General features: G+C 42.2%; 2 protein-coding genes across 6 annotated transcripts in view; one reads left to right on the top strand and one right to left on the bottom strand.

Moving 5' to 3' along the window:
* The window catches only part of TOP2B (DNA topoisomerase II beta), a 65246-nt gene extending 64564 nt beyond the window's left edge, over nucleotides 1-682 (top strand). For both annotated transcript variants that reach the window (XM_074900545.1, XM_074900544.1), the window contains exon 36: nucleotides 197-682. In XM_074900545.1, coding sequence (XP_074756646.1) covers nucleotides 197-358 — 162 coding nt within the window. In that variant the 3' untranslated portion in view covers nucleotides 359-682. The remainder of the gene's footprint in view (nucleotides 1-196) is intronic.
* A 94-nt stretch (nucleotides 683-776) lies between these two features.
* The window catches only part of RARB (retinoic acid receptor beta), a 321227-nt gene continuing 300819 nt past the window's right edge, over nucleotides 777-21184 (bottom strand). For 3 of the 4 annotated variants that reach the window (XM_074900539.1, XM_074900540.1, XM_074900542.1), the window contains 4 exons: nucleotides 15264-15440; nucleotides 7635-7839; nucleotides 6178-6336; nucleotides 777-2164 (listed from right to left, as the gene is read on the bottom strand). In XM_074900539.1, coding sequence (XP_074756640.1) covers nucleotides 1968-2164; nucleotides 6178-6336; nucleotides 7635-7839; nucleotides 15264-15440 — 738 coding nt within the window. In that variant the 3' untranslated portion in view covers nucleotides 777-1967. The remainder of the gene's footprint in view (nucleotides 2165-6177; nucleotides 6337-7634; nucleotides 7840-15263; nucleotides 15441-21184) is intronic. The other variant, XM_074900541.1, reaches the window with a different exon arrangement.

Genomic DNA, 21184 nt, shown 5'->3' with positions numbered 1-21184 from the left:
TTTTCTCCTTGTAAAAAGAACATAAGGGATGACTTTTATATAAAAGGTGTGTGTTCTTATTATAGGTTGCTAATATGATAAAGGAAGTTTAGGTGTGTTTAAAAATCAGATATTAGAGAAGTCTTCCTTCACTTCTGAATATTAAAAGGAAAAATGTATGTAGCATCTCAACTGATTTGTTTTTTCTTTTCTAAAGAAATCCAAGAAAGCCGCTTTTGACCAGGATTCTGATGTGGAAATCTTTCAGTCAGGCTTTGCCTCCGAGACTGCCCCAAAGCCACGGACGGGCCGGGCTAGAAAAGAAGTTAAATATTTTGCAGAGTCTGATGAAGATGATGATTTTGATATGTTTAATTAAGTGCCCAAAGAGCACAAAAATGTTTTCCAACAAATATCTTGTGTTGTCCTTTTGTCCCTTCTGTCGCAAACTTTTGTACATTTGACTTATTTTATGTGATAATGTAATTGATGGTTTTTATTATTGTGTGTAGGCATTTTAACATTTTGTTCTTACACCTACAGTTTTATGCTCTTTTTTACTCATTGAAATGTCATGTATTTGTCTGACTGGCTTGTAGAGATGTTCTAGACAGCTGTGCTAAAGCACATTTTAATTGTCATGGTTGCAAACAGCAAACCTGCTTTTTGAAATGAAGTTTAAACATTAAAAAATGGAAAACTACTCTGTGTGTGTGTGTGTAAAATCTGGACTAGAGGGACGACTTCTACACAATTTGGTTTTTTTAAAATAAATATATTTTATTCTTTGCCAGGAGACTCCATGGAAAAAGGTAAACAGTATATGAACATAGAAAGCATTGTTAAACAATCTCAATGTACAAACAGAGCCAGTGAAAGTACATCACAGACTTGCTAGAATATATAAAAAAAAAAATCCACTAGTGCTTTAAATGAAACCTAAGAAACTGACACTTTAAATCTGTTAACCATTCTACCACAGTTTTCACTCTGCTTCATGGTGATTTAACAAGGCCAAGAAGGCAGATTCTCTCCTTGTGTTTCTGGCAGTCCTAGCTGTACTTCCCTAGCACCTGGAAGGCTGGATAACCCAGCTAATTCCTGGCAGTCGATTCTTCAGGAAATACCCTAGACTTGCCACTTCAAAAGCTGTAAATGAGTCTGCTGGTTATCATCCCATGAAGTTTCCCTAATGGCTTGTGAACAAGTAAACAAAAAGATGGTAACACTAAAAAGTGTTTCTGCCTTGGAGGCTATCATTACTGTAGCAACGCAGTAGTTAATTGTGGAGCTAGGTCACCAGCCAGGTAAGAAACCACATCTTTAAATTTTAAAGTGACATTACCAGTGGAACAAATGACATCTGAATAACTGAGCTGGCAGTTAATGCTGATAGTGATGTCTTTTCTGCTAGTGCAGTGAATTTCTGTATACTTTTTACAAGGAAGGAGATGCAAATTGAGGGCATCAAAGACAAGTTTTCATATTAAACTAAACCAGACGGTCCTTAAAACTTCCTTTTCTGGATGTGTAGAGTAGTCCGTTTCATAGGGTTGGTGTCTTGATCATTTTAGGTATGAGAGACAAAAGGAAAGCACCAAACATCCAGTATGGAAAGTACAGCCATACAGTTGTATGTACAAAGTCATCAGAAATGCAACCAGAATTTAACTTTTGAGATCTGTCTTGTCACCATGCAATCTTGAATGTTCAGAGGAGAAAACAGAAGCTTAACTATTTTTTGCATGAAATGGCTGATTTAGAGTTTCAAAAGTTTGCATTTTCTAGTTTTAAGAGTTTAAACAGCAAGGAGTATATATCGATACATATGAAAATTTCTTGGTCCTTGTTGAGTTTGTATCTATATATATATACATATATAGATATATATATTAAGTCCAGAAACTAAGCAGCAGTAAAAATGTTTTTCTTGCTTTTCATCCCTGTACATAAGGTATTAGGAATGTCTGAAGTAGCTGGAAAATGTCTTATTGCACCATAGGGGATTGACTGACACTGCTGTTATCCACTGAACTAGGCGAGATACTAGGACTGTGTTCTGCAGTATTTCCGTTTGAGGTGGGTGTCAGTGGTTCATGTCCTTCAGAGTTCTCCAACATTTCCTGAATAAGAGGTGGCATGGATCCAGGAATTTCCATTTTCAATGTAATGACACGTTCTGCACCTTTAAAAAAAAAAACCACACAAAAAGTCCTTTGCATTAGTATGATTCATACCATTTCCTTTTTGTTACAAGCAGCATCAGTAGTAATTTCAGGGTATGTTATTTTAATGGATTTGGTGTCTCCTACTCTACTTCTTGTGTACAAAACAATGTAAGAGACCTACTTTGTTCATTACAAGAAAAAGGAGTTAGATGAGTACTCCTTAACAGATTAATTTAGAATTATGACATAGCAACTGATATTACAGTACAGGTAAATTGGATGAACTGCTGCTTTTCACAGAAGGAACCAAAATGACATTAAGTTATATTGAAAAAGTGAATTAAACTGTGATCACATAATGTCTTTATAAACTGGAAAGCACAGTTTTTAGTCTGTACTGGATCTGCAAAGACTACCGAGTGACAAAAATTCTGGCTGATCTGTGTTGAATAGGCAAGGCAAATCCTGTAAGAGAATTGCAGTGATGTAACTCTGAATGTTTCTTCACCATATAGAAAACTGAAATTAGAATTAGAATTTAACAAACCCTTGTTTTATAAAAGAACGAATTCAGGCAAAAGGATATGTTTTTTGTGAAGCTGCCTTCTGTAGGTTTCAGGCATCTTCTCTTGTGCTAATTAACCACAAAAGTCCACAGAAACACTGATACTCTTTACATCCGACTGACTTAACTGAAGCAAACTCTTCAGCGTTTGGCCTTGTCAACTGTAACAGTGGGTATTTTTATAGCGAGAAGTGCCTGTAAGATTAAACAAAATTACTGTATAAATCCTGACTACTCAGACTAGGAGCCAACAACTAATACTAGTTTAGGGGGGGGAAAAAAAAACCCACCACAGTGCTCTCAAGATGTGCTCAGGCTTCTTGAACAGGGCAGGCGTGGCGGGAGGGCTGTGCTAAGGGGCAGTTCACTCATCAGCTCGGGGCTCCCAGGTAGCGCCGTGCGTTGTAGTAGGACGGCAGGACTGGAAGCCTGTGTTTCAAAAGGGCCAAGACCCTGCCTGCCACTGGGCACTAAGCTCTGCGGGACCTGCTTAGGGATTTAGTATGTTACTACAGACACAGGAAGCCTTAAGTGCTGGGTGGGCAAAACTTCTCAGTGAGAAGAAGGGCCCAATGGGTCTAGCAGGAGGCTCAGCTGCTGCAGCTGCTCTACGCTGCTGCTGCTAGCGATAGGCAAGCGGTGTGTTGAGAAAGCCCTCAACAGGCAGCAGTAACACTAATACAGCTTCAGTGAGTACGATGTTTGGTTGTAAACAAGGGACACAGATGAAGGGCTGAGAGTAAGTTAATAAACGTTCAGCTACTGAGTGGCAAGGACCATAAAGAGCCAGGAATATTTTGGAATTGCACCTCAACTAACGTGAGGATATACAGTAGAGATACTGTTTCACACCAAGGCATGAATGTGCTTTACGTATATTGCTGCTGATGGGAAAAAGATTTTTCTTATCAGGACAACATCTGATAATTTATAGCCATAAACCCCAGCATTCGAATATCTGGTCTAACACCTTGCATAGGGTTCCCGATCATCTTAAAATCTGAGTCTAATGGAATAGGAATCTCTACTTTTTAGAAGTGAAGGAAGGCAAGAGCCAGCAAAATTAAAGGGAATATAGTCTGGTCATTGAAGACACATTCCAGAGGAGAGAAACTTTGGACACGTTCTGCTCATCTGTGCTGCTCCAGAGTATGTGCTGGAGAGAGCACAGTCAGTCACAGTGGTAACCCCAGAGTGGGTGGGAGCACGTGGGTTCGTGCCTTCACCAAGGAGCTTCCAAAATTGTCTACAACGTCAATGAGCAACCGTCCAAGCGAATGATGATTAAGGAGTCTCTTAAACAACTGCTAGGGGCAAGCTCTGTAATCAGAAAGAAATTAATGCAGAATTATGCTGAGAGCTTCTCTGAAAACCATCTGTAGTCAGAACAGCAATGATGAAGTGAATTCAGCCACGTTAAAGATCTGCTTCCTGATGTAATGGAGTGGGTCAGTCACAGTATCAAGTGTTTGTGTGGTTATTCCAGTGTAGAGCCACAGTAATTTTTCAGGTCTTGCAAACACCCAATTTAATATTGGGATAAGACAACCCAGAAGACGGTCTCTTTCTTCAGTCCAACGAACATTTAATTCTTGTTACAATACTTCTAATGCTAGAGAAGAATGTAGTTGTATAAGGAACTCTAGTATAAGGAAACATTCTGAGTCTTTTCAGTTCATGCTTACTTTGGTAATTGCTTTCAGGGATCATGTACCACCAAGTCATTATCTTCTAAAGTACATCTCTTCAAATGAAACTCAAGACACACACACCCCCCTCCAGGACATCACCCATCCTTTGGTATGGTATAGTTATACTATAAAACATTCATGACACAATTGAAGTTAAAAACTTATGTCAGAAAAGGAAGAAGAATCCTTTCTTGTGTATTGAACACAGACAGAGCTGTGTTCCTGAGGAGCTCAAGAACTCTGGCAAAGAAGCAGGAAAGCGGAAATAGATTGCCCACAATCAAGAACAGTAAAATGAAAGGGCTCCCCTAAACATTTTTTATAGCTCAGTAGTGTAGTCAGTTTATTTTGTCGATGCAGTTGGATGAAGTTTGCTCTACTTCAGGGTGAGCAGCAAACTTTACATAACCTGGCAAGTGGTTCCTTTTTAGGATACTTTTGTTTCCAGCTCTGGTGTTTTTCCTTTCTAAGTTACTCTTTTGGTACTAGTCAATTCAGTTAAATTGCTCACTTCTTTTAAAAACCTAGCTATAGCTTAATCTTTTAATTTATATATATATATATATGTTGTTTAAAGCGTAGCTGTTCAGATTTTTAAGTAAAACAGGTATATTTATTTGAGTGCTTCTGTTTTCTTTTTTACTTGAAGTCTTCTCAAAAACCACATCAAATGAAATTAGTAATTTTTTCAAAAGCATAAATCCAGCCTATAGCTACATAGGTACCTGTACATACAAGCTCATGTGCTTGCTTATTTATCAGCAGTAGCAAACCTCTGGTTCAGTAAGCCTAGCAAGAAGGTGGAGCTGCAGCAACCTCTGTAAAAAATAAGGACTGTAGCACTTTGGACTCTACTCAGACTCTCACATCTCTGATACAGCTCCCCAGCAGCCTGGAGGTGAACAGATAGGAAACGGCCAGACACATCTCAAACTGGGGCTTGGGGAGATACAAGGGTACACAAACGAGAGGAGCACAGTCACCTTCGGAGCCACAGCACAGGGCAGAGCGCAGCGGCGGCCAACGAGCCGGCACAGCGCTGACTGTCCACTGCCACTTCCAGAAGGGCCGCCCAGCCTCCCTCCCCTCGCAGGCTGCACACGGCGGGCACAAAGCGCTAAGTGGGCAACCTCTCTGGTGAAAGGAAAGCATTCCACTACAGCCGGGCTTTAGAGAATCCACCTGATAGCGCTTAGGCTGCCTGTGTTTCACATGGTCAATCAATCACACACAAGACTACACACAATGTTAAGACAAAACTGATCCACGTGTAAGCATGGTTAGTTTGGATTAGAAGTGCTCAATCTCCAAAATCCTGGATCAAATCAGTTCTAAATCTTCGGTACATCAGACCACAGTTTAGGGGAATTTTGGATGCACAAGTGTTTTCTGCTGTCCGTAAACAGACTTTGGTTTTCTGAAAGCCATTAGTGACACAAAGTACATATTGACCCATACCCCCTTGTAAACATTAAACAAAGGTTTAATTCGGGGTTTTATCTTGTCTTAAAATGACTAACAGAGTTCATGCTAATGATTTGCTAATCTACTCATCCCTAAAACGTCATTTTCACTGTAAATGGCATGAAGAATGTAGCACCATGTATGTTTAAAGCAGAAACAATTTAACACGAGAGGCAAAGAAGAAGGGAAGAGAAAGGTCACAAGGACCTTTCTTAGATGTATTAAAAAAAATACAAACCCAGGTCTCTAGGCTAGTTTCCTCTGAAATGTAACACTGACACTATTGCTGAATTATTGGGAGACACTGTACCTTTTGCACTGATGCTACGAAGATCTGTGATTTTCATTAAGATCTTTGGGAACATATGAGGCTTGTTGGGTCGTCTCTTTCGGATGTAAATTTTCAGTGCTTCAAGCAATGGTTCCTGAAGCTTATCCACTTTCATTGGTTCTTCGAGGTCCTGGCGATCTGTAGAAAAGTACCATAACACTTGTATGATTTATTTATTTATTTTTTTAAACAAACTCCAAATCACACAAGCTCCTCCATGTTCTTGTTTAGAACACCATGAATTTCATCTTTCTCTCCACTCACGACCCACACTCTGTAGTGAGTAATTCCATAGGAAAAAGATAAACCATGGCTTTCTGAAACCGAGATTCATTTTTCCTTGGTGACTGGAAAGGTTTATCATTTGAATGGTCCAGAATTACCAGCTCGCTCTTGTACCTCCCTCTCCAAGGGGAAAACACCTTGCTGCAAACAGTTTTTCAGAATTAATTGTGTATGCATCACCGATACGAAGAGATTACAGCCAGTTCATACTAAAGTGAGTTACCGTCAGATATCAGCAGATGGCAGTGCTAGCTTGAGTGACAACAAACGTCACCCATAAACCAAGATGCACCAGCCACCTATGAATGACGTCTCAGAACCCATCAATGCTTTTGATGGGTTATGGTTAGAGACACATAAAATCGGAATGATTTTGTACTAAAAGGCCATCGTCAACAAAGACTGACTCTTGGGTTTTAAACATTCTCTAGTAGTATCCGGTTTGTATTTCAACAAAACAGCCCAACTAAACAAGGTGTGTTTCTACTGCTAGTCCAGATTTTGCAGAGGAGGAGAGAGACTAGGCGATTAAAATAACAGAAATTTACAGGGGATTTTGGAAATTATCTGAGACTTCGCTTTTTGTAGTTTAAAACCGTGACTTTACCTGATTTTAGTTGATAGTGTCCCTTTCAAGTCGTCTTCAGCCCCCCCAATCATGTCATCAGTGCCACTATACTAATTTTGAAGTATAATATTTTATTTTCTAAAGAAAGTTATCACCAATGAATTATATGTAAATGTAACTATATGCATATGCATGCAATTATATTTATAAGTAAAAGCTGCGTAACATGCATCTTGCCTTAACAAAGGTCACACATACAGGTACCCATATACCGCTTATAAAAAAAATGCAGCAGGTTATATCCTATAGTCCTTTATCAGGCAAATAATAGTATCAGTTGCTTGTCAGAATGATTCAATTCATCTAAAAAAGCATAAATAATAAAAAACCAATAACTATGACCCGTGGAAAAAAACCCTTTAGCGGTAAGGGATTTATATAACATATATAATAATATTTTATACATATATGAATATTTTTATATGTGTGTTTTCATACAGGAAAGCAAAACAAGTAAAACATAAATGAAGATCTTATGGTATCTGTCCTTTTCAAACACATCCAAGTTTGTGCTGTACAATACCTCCACAGATTAAGCAGATGGCACTGAGGAGACCTGTTTCTGTATCATCCATTTCCAAAGGCAGGAGCTGGTTGGCAAAGGTGAACACGAGATCAGTCAGTGGGCCAAATCCGGCGTTGTGCATCTGAGTTCGGTTTAGGGTAAGGCCATCTGAAAAGGTCATGGTGTCTTGTTCTGGTGTGTATCTTGTGCAAATTCTAAGGATCTGTGGAAGGACAAGAGAAAACAAAACCTGAAGAATTCAGTCCTTGAGAGGTTTGTTGCACTTTCTCGATGCGACCAAATGAGCCAGTATGCAGTCATGCCAAAACAATCTGAAATCAAACGCCAGTTTGTTTAGTTCTAGTAGCACAAAGTTTCTCTGGTACAGCATAAATATACTCAACTGACTATGGGTAGTTTTTAGAACAGGAATATAAGAACAGAAATTTTTCCCCTAGTTACAAAATAATCAAAACTTCTATGCAATTCTCACCACTTAAGTCACTAACATTACCATAATATTGACATAAATCACTCTCTAATTAGTATGCTATATGACCTAATTATAAAACGCTATCGCGCGCTGATCTGATCCAGCAGGATCACAAAGATATCTCACCACGCATTGATTTTGGCATCAGGTTTGCACGACAGTGCTTCTCTTGGTTGTGTCTTTGGTTAGGACAAAGCATCTCTGCAGTATCTCGTGTGAGTGTGGACAGCTGCGAGTTGGTGAAAGAGGCAGAACATAACTTGAGCTTTGGGGTGCCTTCCTTTCTTCTGGGACAGCAGATAGGCAGGGGGGTTGGAACTAGACAGTCTTGAAGGTCCCATGGAACTCAAACTATTCTGTGATTCTACGAAAACACCACTATGAACACAAGCCCTGTGGGAGTGTTCCCTAGAGAGCACGGCAAAGCCCTCCATCTCCCCAGCAGCTGCAGTTACAGTCTCCACAGAGCGCTGCCTGTCTTGCCAGGCTGGGAGCTCGCTCCCGAGCAGATTATCAAATTTGAACCTCCATACGGTAGTGCGTGGGGCTGCCGGTAGCCCGGCCAGAAGTTTGAGGAGCTGGTCCAGCTTTTCTTCTTTAATGGTTGTTGTTCCTTCCGTGTGCTCTATCACTGAACCTCCTGACCAGCCTGCTGGCCTCCTGCCTTCCTCGAGGCTGGGGCAAAGCCTATTTTCCTCCTGCTGCTGGTGTCATTCGCTCCTGCCCAAGCCCAGGCAGTGTTGGTTTTGGCAAGTTTGCTTGTATGCAGACAGCCACCCAGCACTGACCCCAGATGAAAGAGCGTTCGAGGGGAGGATGGGGATTCACACCTCTAACTGGACACAGAGGAATGCAAAGCACATGAATAAAACACCGAGGATGCTCTGCATTTTGTTAGTAAATGCCTCTGGGGTAACCGCAGCGTCAAGAGCGCTGTCACAGCGGAGGTGGCAGCACGGCCAGAGCAGGCGAATGCGTGAATGCTCTTGCCTCTCCAAGCAAATCCAGGATGTGTCCCATGACAGACTCTGTATGACGCGGGCTCATTTGTACAGCTGCTATTAATGAACACTGCCTCAAGGATCAAATAAAAGAGACGTCCATCACACTGACATATTTCTGTTATATATATATCAATGCTTAATGTTTAAAATTATCAGAGGTGGGAGAAGGCTTATCCCTAAACTAAACTAAAATAAAACCTTGCAGAAGTCTAGCTGATTAGTTGAGCTAAGACTACAGCTGTATTTTTTCAGGGCTTGACTGTATTTCTGTCCCATACAGCCATCCTACTTGGTTTTAAAGATTCAACAGAAAAGATTTACACGAATGTAAGTGAGCACTGGGAGAATTTTAATTATTCCTATAGCTGCCGAAGCTCTGAGTCAGAGGCCCCAGCACTTGGCAGCTGACCAGTCTGGGCTTGGTTCTCCCACTTTCATCTTTGCCTGGCAACACTGCTCCAAATAAGCAGGGAGGAGAATGAGGACATGGCATGTAAGAGACCTACAGGGAAGCTTTTATTTCTCTTCTTAAATTCCTTGGTAAGAGACTTAATAGGGTCTATTTCTGCAAAAGGCTCTTCAACTATTTTCTTTCTCAGCAATAATCTTCTCTCACATTGTGGGTATACATTGAAGCACTGCGACTCTGTGTGGTTGGACAGGCATGCTTCACATCATTCCCCTACCCCTGAATTAGAATAAACTCTTGAAATTACTTAAATCAATGACCAAGAGAGGCACAAATACAAATGCACGACACTCAAATTCTTCACTGATCACAAATTCACCACTAATATAAGCAATCCTAAAATGCTGCTAGTAACTCCAAAGGTTTTATGTAATAGCTAAAATGGATTTCAGGATTATTAACAGAAATTAACATTATAAAGCATGGCACCCTGTCAATACGAGACAGTATGTTTACCATATTCTGTGCTGCCAGTAACCACTGGCAATTCTCTCCCCTCCAGTTTGCTGCTGGTTATCCTTTTAGATCATTAAAAGGATTGTACAGAAAGGAGAAGAAACATGCAGAGTTTGTTGTTTTCAAGAAACGCAAGGCTTGAAAACTTTGAATATTTATTGGGAAACCCAAGAGCTACTTGGTTTACTTCTTTAAGGGCACGCAACAGAAGCTGGAGAGCAGCTCTTCCAATCTGAAGCCTGCACATAACAGTAGCTGCCTTCCAATAAGGGTGCACGGCCTCTGATGATCAGGTATCCAACTTTTGGAGGAACAGGGCTCTGTACTTCTTAAGTGGTACTGATTTTCCCTTAGCTCAGCTGGGGAGAAAGGCAGCCCCTTTTATTCCAATGCTATTTTAATTGATGAGCCTTAGCAACGAGAGTTCTTCCCTCCACACCCTCAGGATTCCCAGCCCAACAAATTAAGCGGAGCAGGACTTGGAGCTAAATTGGGCAACGCCGTGGTGTTTGCTGAAGGCTGCCTGCAGCTGCCCAGGCAGAGCTGGCAGATACAGTTACCCCGCATCCTCCCACCGAGGGCAAGTCTGGGTAGCGGCCTGGAGGGACTGGGGTGCCCCGCAGTGGTCATCCCGAACAACCCAGAGGCCGAACGCGCGCCTCCTGCCACACAGCGGGCTGCTGGCTCCCCGGCTGCAAAGCTCTCTGTCCTCACCTCCCGGTGCCATAAGCTCCACTCCGTTTGGGGGTGTGTGCTAGGGGTGCTCAGCAAAGACCTACCAGATCACCACCCCCCAGGGCTAACGCAGGGAAGACTTCCAGGCTGGATCCTCATCGGGAAAGAATTTGGGGTTAGATTACTCAGCCTAGAGCCCCTCTGGGCATGCACAGAAAGAGACCTCCAGGAGCCCTGCAAAATTTGTAATTAAAACATAAAAGTCCTGTGGAATTTAGCTACTTCCAGGCTTAGGCTGTAAGTAGGACGGGCTTTTGCAAAAGGCAGACTTCAGGATTTCATACCTAAATGATGCTGTGCCAGCTGCCAACTGGAGGAGCCTGCAGTGGCTCTGCTGGGCACTGGCACAGCTGAAGCTCAACTATGTGTCTTCTGCAGTGCGCTTTGCTTGACTGCAGCAATCGGGTCTCAGGTTTCTCGTGCATTCCTTCGACATTATCCCACAACACACTGTTATTAAACTCCGAGACAGATCATTTGAAATGTTTCTTTTTTAAAAAAATTTGTGTCCTTCATCAAGATCTGAGAAACGCCATGAATACTGCAGATCCACTGCTAAACCTTTCTCGGGCAAACTTCCAGTGTCAAAGTGAAGCTGATTTCAAGCTCATATTCACTGAAGAACATATGGGAAATGTCAGCACTTCAAAATAAGAAATCACTGTTTCTTTCTCCATTTTAAACTGAACCGCTGTCTAGAAGACATCCTCCTAAATGTCCTCAATGTTGTTTAGATTTTGCAATCAAGCCAAGTATTTTAGTTGTCACTCTGCTCTTAAATGCCACTTGCAGCCATAAATAAGGTTCTTGCTCATGATTAAAGGACCCTTTGTTTTAAGGAATATTTATATCTTAAAGCATCTGGGGTTCCTAAGAGCCAGTTACAAAGCGCAAAGTAAAACCCCTATGGGTTACACAAAACCAAAAACATCCAGAAAGTTGCATTTACAAAACTGTTGCTACCATAGAACTTTTACTCATTTTGAACAGATTAGTTAAGGCAAGCTGTTGTTTGGTTTTTTTTAAGAAATCCTGTTGTTAGATGCTAGCTGCCTTGCTGGCTGGGATAGTCTCCCAAGAGGAGAAACCCAAGCAGGTGACTCTGAAACAGTGAACAAATCTCCATGGTGCTGCTATACCCCATCAGCAAGCGTTGTTCCACACACACAAATGCCTTCCAAGCATTAACGTGCAGGGTTTTACAACAGAAAGCAGAAATGACATTATTAAGGATTAGCGTTCAAGGATGTCTCGGGTTTTTATCCACTGGATTTAAGACAGGCTGGACTCTGGACTCTTTCCACATTCAATTTGCCAGGGCTCAGTGAGGCTGGGGATGTTCGACTGCTGCCGGGCCAGTGTATCAGCAGACAGAAGCACTCGCTTTTACAAAGACTACTGACTGAATTTTAGTAATATTTATCCCTGAGACTTTTGGCACCAGAGGAGATATAAATTCCACCATCCTCAATTGGCGCCTTCAGCTGCCTTGTGAGGCTTGATGTTATTTCCCTTCTGGAGGTTTTGCTTGTTTGTATATAAAACAATTCCTTGGCACATACTCAGTGGAGTTTACTGAGCTCCTGGCACCATTTCCTTCGTCAGCCTGTCAAGGGGTTTAAGCATCCACGGCCACAGGAACCAACTGAGCAGAGGCCTCAGCAGGGTCTATAAATGCTTAAGACTCCCCGTAGCCCAGAAATTGCGCTGCTGGGTGGGCAGCAGTGAGCTGGGGTCCTACTGGCAGGGGGAGCCCGGCCACCCCACCTGGCTGGGCAGGGAGCCCCACACTGATCGTCCCCAGTGCCACGGCTCCAGGGACATGTCCAGGGGACTTCACAGCAGCAGGATCGGGAGCACACACTCGGCAGTGCTCACATGGCAGCCCACGGGTGGGCACTGGCAGTGGGTGTTCATCAGCAGGGAGGAAAATGGTGCTCCCACCAACTGCACCTCAGTGCGCAACAAAATAAAACGTTCAAAACACTCACAATTAGGAGAACTAGCTTGCTGGGGGCAGGGGGAGAATATGCGCTATTAAAGCACTGCTCCAAGTACTGAAGTTTAGCTTAAATAAAGATACAGAGCTGTACTGCAATTCCGATTACGTGCAGGTGATGTGGGTTTAATGGATATGGGCATTTCACAGACAGTGTGCGCACTACGCATCACTGTGCTCGTGTAATTATCCCTTTTTCTTTTTTAGCAGCACATAAAATAGTCACATAAAGCTTGTGTAAATGTCGTGCAGGAAAGTTAGGACTCTTCGTGGCAACCATTTCTTACCTGCTCCTGTTTTGGAAAAGCCTCAGCTCCTCCCTGCTATGGCTAGCTATGGCACTCACTATGCCCTGCTTGCTCAGATGTGTCACCCTCTGGCTTCGTGGAAAAAAAAAAAAAGAGAACGAGCAGGTGATCTGGAATGACAGGTCTCAATAAAGTTTATAACTAGAGCTTGAAGGTTGCCACATGGCCACAAAGTAAAAGTGGTGAACTGGATTAAAGAATCAATCCTTTCTATCCATTAAGCAGTTGAAAAAGTCACCATTTACCACCTGCATCATTATTCTTTTTTTAATCTGGCAACTAGGCTTTTATTTAGTCACTTTGATCAAAGGCTGTGAAGTGCCTTTATCTAGGCACTTCAGATAAAACTGCTAACAGAAAGGCTACCCCTAAATACTTCATATTGCCTAGTCCGTGCTGGCAACACAAGCAGCAAGCGAAGCTGCTGGGGGGACCCCATGCAACAGCTCTGCATGCTCCCAGGGTAAGCTCCCACTACACAGCCCAACAAAGAATGCCAGGAGCTTGGGGGAACCTGAGCAATTAAAGAATTAGGGTATGCTTTTTTCCAGCAGCTAGGGAGCCAGGGCATGACAGCAAGAAATAGAGGGCTGGCAGCTTAAGGGTTGAAGTTTTAGGGGTAAAGAGCTTCGATGTGCAGATTCTTGCTATATCCTGACTCCTCCCCACCATTTTTGGGTAGTTCCTGTATTAACCACTTGTTACTGGTTACAAAAGCAATTCCTGTCTGGCAGAACACACTTGAGGCAATGCCATAGTTTATCAATTACTGTATGCCTGTCAGTGTAAGGGGAATGTAACTGTGTCTTATCAGGACAGAGCTGGTGACGACAGGCGCGCAATTGGTAATGAATGGCCCTGCCCCGCGGAGGGACCACACACAGTAACATGGGAGGGTCAAGTCTGAATGAGTACCTGGACGAAGAGGACAATGAGAGGTGACTCTTGAGCATGGCAGGGCAACCTCAACCTTCCCTTTTTTATAGGCCATGGAACGATATCCCTCCCCCTCTCTCTCCTTAATCAACGTCTTCTAGAAGCAATTCTCAAAACAGCTTTTGACAGAACAAGAGGAAGAGGTCACAGCAGTTAATGTCCTCCTCAATATGATCCTGTTTGAAGCAATGCGCTTTTAGAAATTCCAAGATTAATTACTTCAGATTCCCTAGTTTAAACTCCTGTGTCATGCCAAATAATATATCTACAGTAGCCATCCAACAAAGGGCTTCTTGGCCATGCTTGGCTCAGTGAAGACCTGAAGTCTGTGCTCAGAAGAAAACATTTAAAATACGTTTAAAACACGCTGCAAATACTAACTGTTTTACTGAAAGTTATTGTTACGACTGATAATAAGAAGCATATTTGCCACTAAAAGCCTGAAGACTCTATGGTCTTGATAAAGAAATGCTGAGATCCCAGAGGGCTCCTCTGAAGATCAGCGTCACAGAAACAACCAGAGACAAAGGGAGGGAAGACAGCTTGCCTTGACCAAGTGGCAAGGCAAGGTCTGGAGGAAAACTTCAGGCCCACCTGTATAGTTCCCTGCTGCAGGTTTAACACTTGCCTATTTAAAATTACATTAAAATCTGTACAGAGTCCACCACAGTGTCCACTTCCACGGGTGCCTGCAGCACTGGTGAAAGCAGGGGCATCTGCATGTTCCAGGCTCCAAGCGCATCAGTTTCCCCTCTACAACCTGCAAAAACCTCACTCTGAAGATTTATATCTTGTTCTTCGAATTACCTCATGACCACAGGTACAGCACATTCCTAAAACATTATACAGTGGACTGGCTTTCTAGGCATCCTTTATACAGAGTATTATGTTTTGGAGGGAGGAGGAAGGCAAGAGAAACAGATCTCTCTTTGGTGTTAACAATAAGGAAGTTTTCCCAAAGTTACACATATAAGAAGTTAGTGCCACGACACCAAAACATATTCCTCTTGCAATTCTACTGAAATCCACAAACTGTAAGGACTTATTTTGAAAAGTATGCTCATCCCATGTAACACATGTATGTAGACATGTTGGAGTCCACTCATGACCGTACCAGACTACCTGGCAAGTTCAAGTTTGCAACCATTAGGCCAGGGCAGTATTTGACACCCTCTTTCTGTCAATAACAGTAAAAAGAGCAATAGAAGATACATTAGTAGCATAACAATGATATTAAAAGTACATACCAGTATATCCAGGCAGGCTGCTTTAAGTAGAGTTATCTGGTCTGCAATGGTCAAACTTGTAAAGCCTGGCAATCGCTTTGCAAATTCCACTATTTTAATAATGCACTTTGTTGCAAGTTCACTGAATTTGTCCCAAAGCCCGAGGTCCAGTCGAACCCGATGGTCTGCGCTGGAGTTCTGGAAAGACAGACAGAAGGCACCATAAATCAACAACATCCCTTTCAGTAAATGGTTTTCAAGGGAAAGAAACAATAACCAAGTATTGCTTCCAGAAGTGCTTTCTATTAACATTCCAGGCATTTTCTGCAGCTTGCTGTTGGGATGATGCTGGTTTTAAACTTGGATTAATCGCCTGAAAATTCCTTGGATATTTCTCTGTTACTTATGATTGCAGAGGCCATCTGTACAAGGAATACAAATGAACTTAAGCATTTCCAAATGCCACTGTCATTATTCTTCCTTGCCATTATATAATAAGTGCATTGAGAGAGACAATTTACAGTTGTACCCCAGAAAATATAAATGAACAGTGGAACAAGAATATCAGGTGCTCATATGGAAAAAGCAGCACAATATTTGGAACATAGTTTCACATACTTAAGGTCTTAGCAAATTAGTTCTACTTAATTTATCTGCTCTGTGGCTCTGCAAGAGTTTTACAGCTTTCTCAAGCTACAGTCTCCCATGAATTAAAGAGAATTTCTTTACACAATGTTAAGAAAAACACCATGTGCACTGACGAATGCTACATGAGTATTTGTCGGTGCATCCAACATATACCATACTGTTTGAAGTGTTACAAGGACATTCAGGCTGCATCTTTCTGAAACTGTTTTCATATATTCCTGTATCTTAATTGAAAAGCCTGTAATTTCCAAGGATGTGTAGCAAATTTGTGTTGAGACCCCTTAATCCTTGAAAAAGTTAAACATGTCAGCCAGGAACCACCTGACTCAAAAGTCACAGTGATCTATTTGATGCTAGTCCAACAAAAGATGGTGTCATGGGGAGATCTGGTCAGCTGTTTCCAACCCACACGTGATTCCTGTGGGGTGACGAGAAATGGGTAACCAACAGAGCTCTGAAATACCTAAGGCCCCTCTGCTCCTTCCCTAGCATGCAGCATATTCCCCTTTTGTCAGCGTTTGATCCAATGCTGCTTAGGATGCAGCCAGCATGATGGTTCGTTCCCCCCCCCCCCCCCCCAATATATCATGAGCCGCCAAGTTGAGGGTGCGCTGCAGCTGCCTTCAGCATCTGGGCAATCTCCTCTTCACTGCAAGAGGAATTTTACACGTAAAAATATGCTGGTAATGAATTTGCAAAAGGTGCTGAGCTGCAACCACAGAAAACCAAAGGTAGAGTTTGTCTCTCCTATGTCTCATATGAGCTTGTTGACTAACCAAGACAGAGGCTTCTCCATAAAAAGGCCCACCCACTCCAAATAGGTACTTAAGGCAGGTAAGGGAAAATCCCCTCAGACGGTGGCTTTCTCCCCATCTGCAAGGGAATCCAATGTGATTATCTGCCTCAGTCTTAGCTGGTTAGTTAAAACATCAAATTAATTTTAAAATTTAAGTTAAATGAGAGGAGTCTCCACCTATGGCAGATAAATAGCCATGGAAAAGCATTCAATTTACACAGATTGCACTTTCTTGGAGGAAACATCTCTAGTGACCCTGCCACCATCACTGCTGATGGTGAGGACGTCCACCTCCTCGGAAACGTTTGAAACCATCAGCTTATCAGTTTTCTTCGGTTCACGGAAAGGACACAGGGCCTGAAGGGGTCAACGAGGGGACGTAGGGTGAGCTCAGCTTGGCTGTGATGTTCTGTCACCCCCTCCCAGGGCTGCCTTTGCAGGCAGGAAGGGGAAAGCCCTGACGGGTGCCAAGGGTGTTGCCAGCCTGACACTCATGCTCACCTCCAACAGGGTGGAGATTCAAGCCAGTAATATTTGCATTAGGCCCTTACTGTAAAAAAGAAATGCTAAGCATGCTGAACAGTTTGAAGGTCCATATGTGCTCTTCCTCGCTCCCTCTCTTTTCAAGGGATAAGAAATTAACTTCATAATTATTATTTGAATTTTTATTCTGGGAACTTCCTCTATTTTGTTTTGATTTTTTAAATGACAAAAGATAGGAGAAAATGTCTTTATAATCCTAAACCTAAAGAATTGCCTTCAAAATGGTCTAAAACTAATGGGTTAACAGTCATTGTAATGCCCTTTGAAACATTTCTTTCGGCTACTGGAGTATGCATCCTTCAGATTTATTTTATTTCATCCTCAAGGACCTTGGTGAAATACAGTACATTGGAGGAAAAATAAGATCAAGATGTGCAGTCATTCAGGCTGTAATTAAATTTAATAGGCAGTTTATCCAGTTCATAGAAAGATGGCATAGCGGAGAGCTACACAAAGCAGAGCCTAAAGCAGGAAATCATTTTACAATAGGGTATCCATCTGGAAAAAAAGACGTTGCATGAAACCAGCAAGTGTGAACGAAATCTTCATCAGTATCATATGAGGTTACTTCATCACGCTGCAGTACCGGCAACGGGAAGTTTGACATGTCTTCTATTAAGAGTAATGCACGGCCGTCTTAACAAATGTAAATCTAACTCACTATTATGCAAACTGAAGAGAAGGGGCAGTTAATAAAATACAAAATAACCGGGTGTTTTATTACGCTGGGCGCCAGATTCCTCAGCACTGAAGCTAATGTGGTTTACACATTATCTCTGAGATGCTACAAACGGAAAGAGTTTTAACGTTTTATTCGGTAATGAATGCAGTCACAAGCATCACAGAAAATAGCTAGGTTTTTAGCAGTATTTCTGAATATGTAAAACCCAAACTGACTCAATATCAATGTATAGGTTGAACAATAAAACATGGGGTTAATAAAGTGCATGTTAGAAACAGAAACCTTGATTAAATTTGCCTGGGGATCTCCTCTAACCATGCTGTGAAAAAGATGCAGACGCTATGACTTTTCCTGAATATTTTACTGAAGCGGTTTTTTTGGGTGTCTTTTCCAGGAGCAGTCTTGCATGTTTTTCAGGCCTTTGCACCAGTGCACATATGGTGGAACAATACTGTAATACACCCTAGTGGCATCTTTATCAGTGGAAAAGCCCAACCTTGCTATGAAATCCAATTAAACAGCCATTTTTGCCACATAAATTGATCCCATTTTTTCCATCATTTTTGTTTTTTCATTACAGGCTGCTGTATCTCCACATTAACAATACGGGATGAGGTACTCGCAGAAACATATACAGTAGCAGAATCCCTACCGTCTTTAAAATCCACTTTACAAAGGAAACAAGGCTCACAGGGGCACTCTGCCCTAATCAGGAACACTTGCTATGCCTCTTTAGTAAAAGCAGCAATGCACTCCAGCTCCGGTGAGTTCACCAAGGACCACAGCGCACGTCTCCGCTCAGTCCCAGCATCAGGAGATAGACAGATATACAGAGAGATAGATATATTCCTCTGCAATGGCACAGAACATTAGCCATGTAATTTCTAAGCCCAGCACTTGCAAAGGGCAAAATGCCATGAAGATGCAAAACCTCTCCACTTCCAGCCAGCCAAGAGCAACCTGGGAGAACTTGCAGCAGAGGTCCGCAGAGTGAAAATTATTTTCTGTTTTACCCTCCCTTTATCACAAGGCTGGATGTTACACAGCTGTAGACTTACAAATAATACCAGTCTCAAGGGACAAGCAGTATAGTTACACTCAATTATACTATAAAGTATGACATCTCCAGAGAAATTACTAAGGCACTCTCTCTTACCTGGATGACAGTAATAAAACAGATCTATTTATGATGGACTTTTGAAATCCATTACGTTTAAACAGCTTGCTGATTCTCATCATAGGCAGAACTATACTTGCCACTGCCCACCAAATGCAACTGTTAAGTCAAATGACCCAGGGAATTTAATACGAGTGCTATTCTCCCATAATTTTAAATAGACTTTTATTAACTATGCAAAGTGTGGTAATTATTACAGATAGGGACACTTTTTCTTTTTAAAGAGCAGACAGATATAAAAAAACATAATTGAAAATGCTTCTCCAAAATAATTTTTGAACAGGTAAAAATACACAATGGGGGAAAAAATCACCACGTAACCTTTTCCTCTGGGAAATACAGTCTGCAGTGCTCCAGAGCAAGAGGAGCCAGATATGCAAGCCAAATGTCTGAACAGATTTTTTTATTACTGTATCTCTGCAAGGTCTTTTTTACTCCACTCTCTTAAAATTCTTTGCCCTTTTTAGCAACAAACAAAATCATGTTTTAAATCAGTCTGAATGATCATGTAACCGAAGGCACATGGGGGCCATGCCTGCAGAACGGTTTCTTCTGTCCACTGTCTCTATCGGTATGCAAGTGCAAAGCTCATGAAATTCAAGTGAATCCACATTGACTCAATACACTCACTTTTCAGCTCTTGCTTAAAAAATTAAATAAAAAACTCTAAGGTTACAAAAGCAATCTGTGGGCTCTGCAGCGTGAGCATGCCATGCTTCATGACTGCTAGCCTACAGAATCAGAATAAAAGCAGGAACTTTTGGTGATCTTCTCTCCTTACTAGCTTGTTACTACTAAGAAAAGTAGAGTATCGTAGGCTTCTAGCTCCCCTTGGACTCAGCATTTAGAAAAAGGGATGAGTGCTCCTTGTCTTTTACTTCTGGTCTCTATTTCAAGTGTCTCAAAAGGCAAGATGATTGCCTGAGCCCTCCTGTTTGATCAGCAGCTGGTGATACTGTCCAAGCACTGAAGCTGCACTCCTCCAACAGCTTCCACCTCCCAGATCCTCCTGGATCCTCCACCTCTGAAGAAAGGCTTCTGTCCTGCTCCTGGACTGACGGGCAGCTGGAGATGATGACAACTCTTACTCCAGCCCCAGCAGTACTCTGTCCCTTCCACAGCTGGGCAGAGACAGTGTTCATAAAAATGAGCTCTTAATGCTGAATTCCTACCTAAAAAGCTGGAGTGGTTGCCAGACCACTGAGATGAGAGATTTAAATACTCCGCATTTCAGAGACTCGCATTTCACAGACTGAGAAAGCAGCAAGAAGGCAGTATTTAGCATTGCTGCTATTAGTTTTGACAGAGCTGTTGAAAGAAGCTGTATTGGTCTCAAGGATTCAAGGTAAGTCAAAAACAACTCTTTCAGTACAATTTTGTTATTGCAACTTGTATAGTACCAAACCATGGCAAAGCAGCAGAGACTTCAGCCACATGCAACTAATCGCTGTGGACTTCCAACAGACCAACGACAAAACCAAGAAATCTCTTTCCCCAAGCTGTCCAATCTCGTTGGAGATACAAATGACTGATACCCAGCCTCTGAGAGTGTGGTCAGGTCACGGTTACTTGGGACGCACAGACAGACCACATTCATCTGTTCATTACTAAGATCCAGGTGCTCTCAGTAAGGGCTCCGAAATTCCAACAGGGACATAAACTCACCATGAGGATCAGCAAGAACCCAAGGACAAAGGCATCCGTGGTGGGTGTGACACGCAACAAGACCCTCTCCAATTTCATCCACTTGTATCATTTCAAGAGCTAAAATATTAGTAACACTTAAACATCCAATACATAATACAAGCATATAGGTGCCCAGGTTTATCTTTCAACCCTCCAGGATCTTTGGCAATTGCCAGTACTGAGTACCATCACACCAGCTGCAGTGCACTCTTCAAACTCAGAGGTTACACAGAAGTATGTACCAACACATTAATGTTGGGAGGTGTACAGATCTATTGTTATTCTGGGATAGCCAGGCCATTTGCGAGGCAGCCTGTGAGCAATAAACTCTGGCATGCAGACCAGCCTGGCCATGCCTCCCAGCTGCATGCATACAACCACCTCTTCTGCAAGGCACAAACTCACTGTCT

Source organism: Athene noctua, chromosome 2 (genome assembly GCF_965140245.1).
Source record: "Athene noctua chromosome 2, bAthNoc1.hap1.1, whole genome shotgun sequence".
Taxonomy (NCBI): domain Eukaryota; kingdom Metazoa; phylum Chordata; class Aves; order Strigiformes; family Strigidae; genus Athene; species Athene noctua.
The sequence above is the reverse complement of the archived record's forward strand: the minus strand, read 5'-3'. Positions and strand labels throughout refer to the sequence as shown.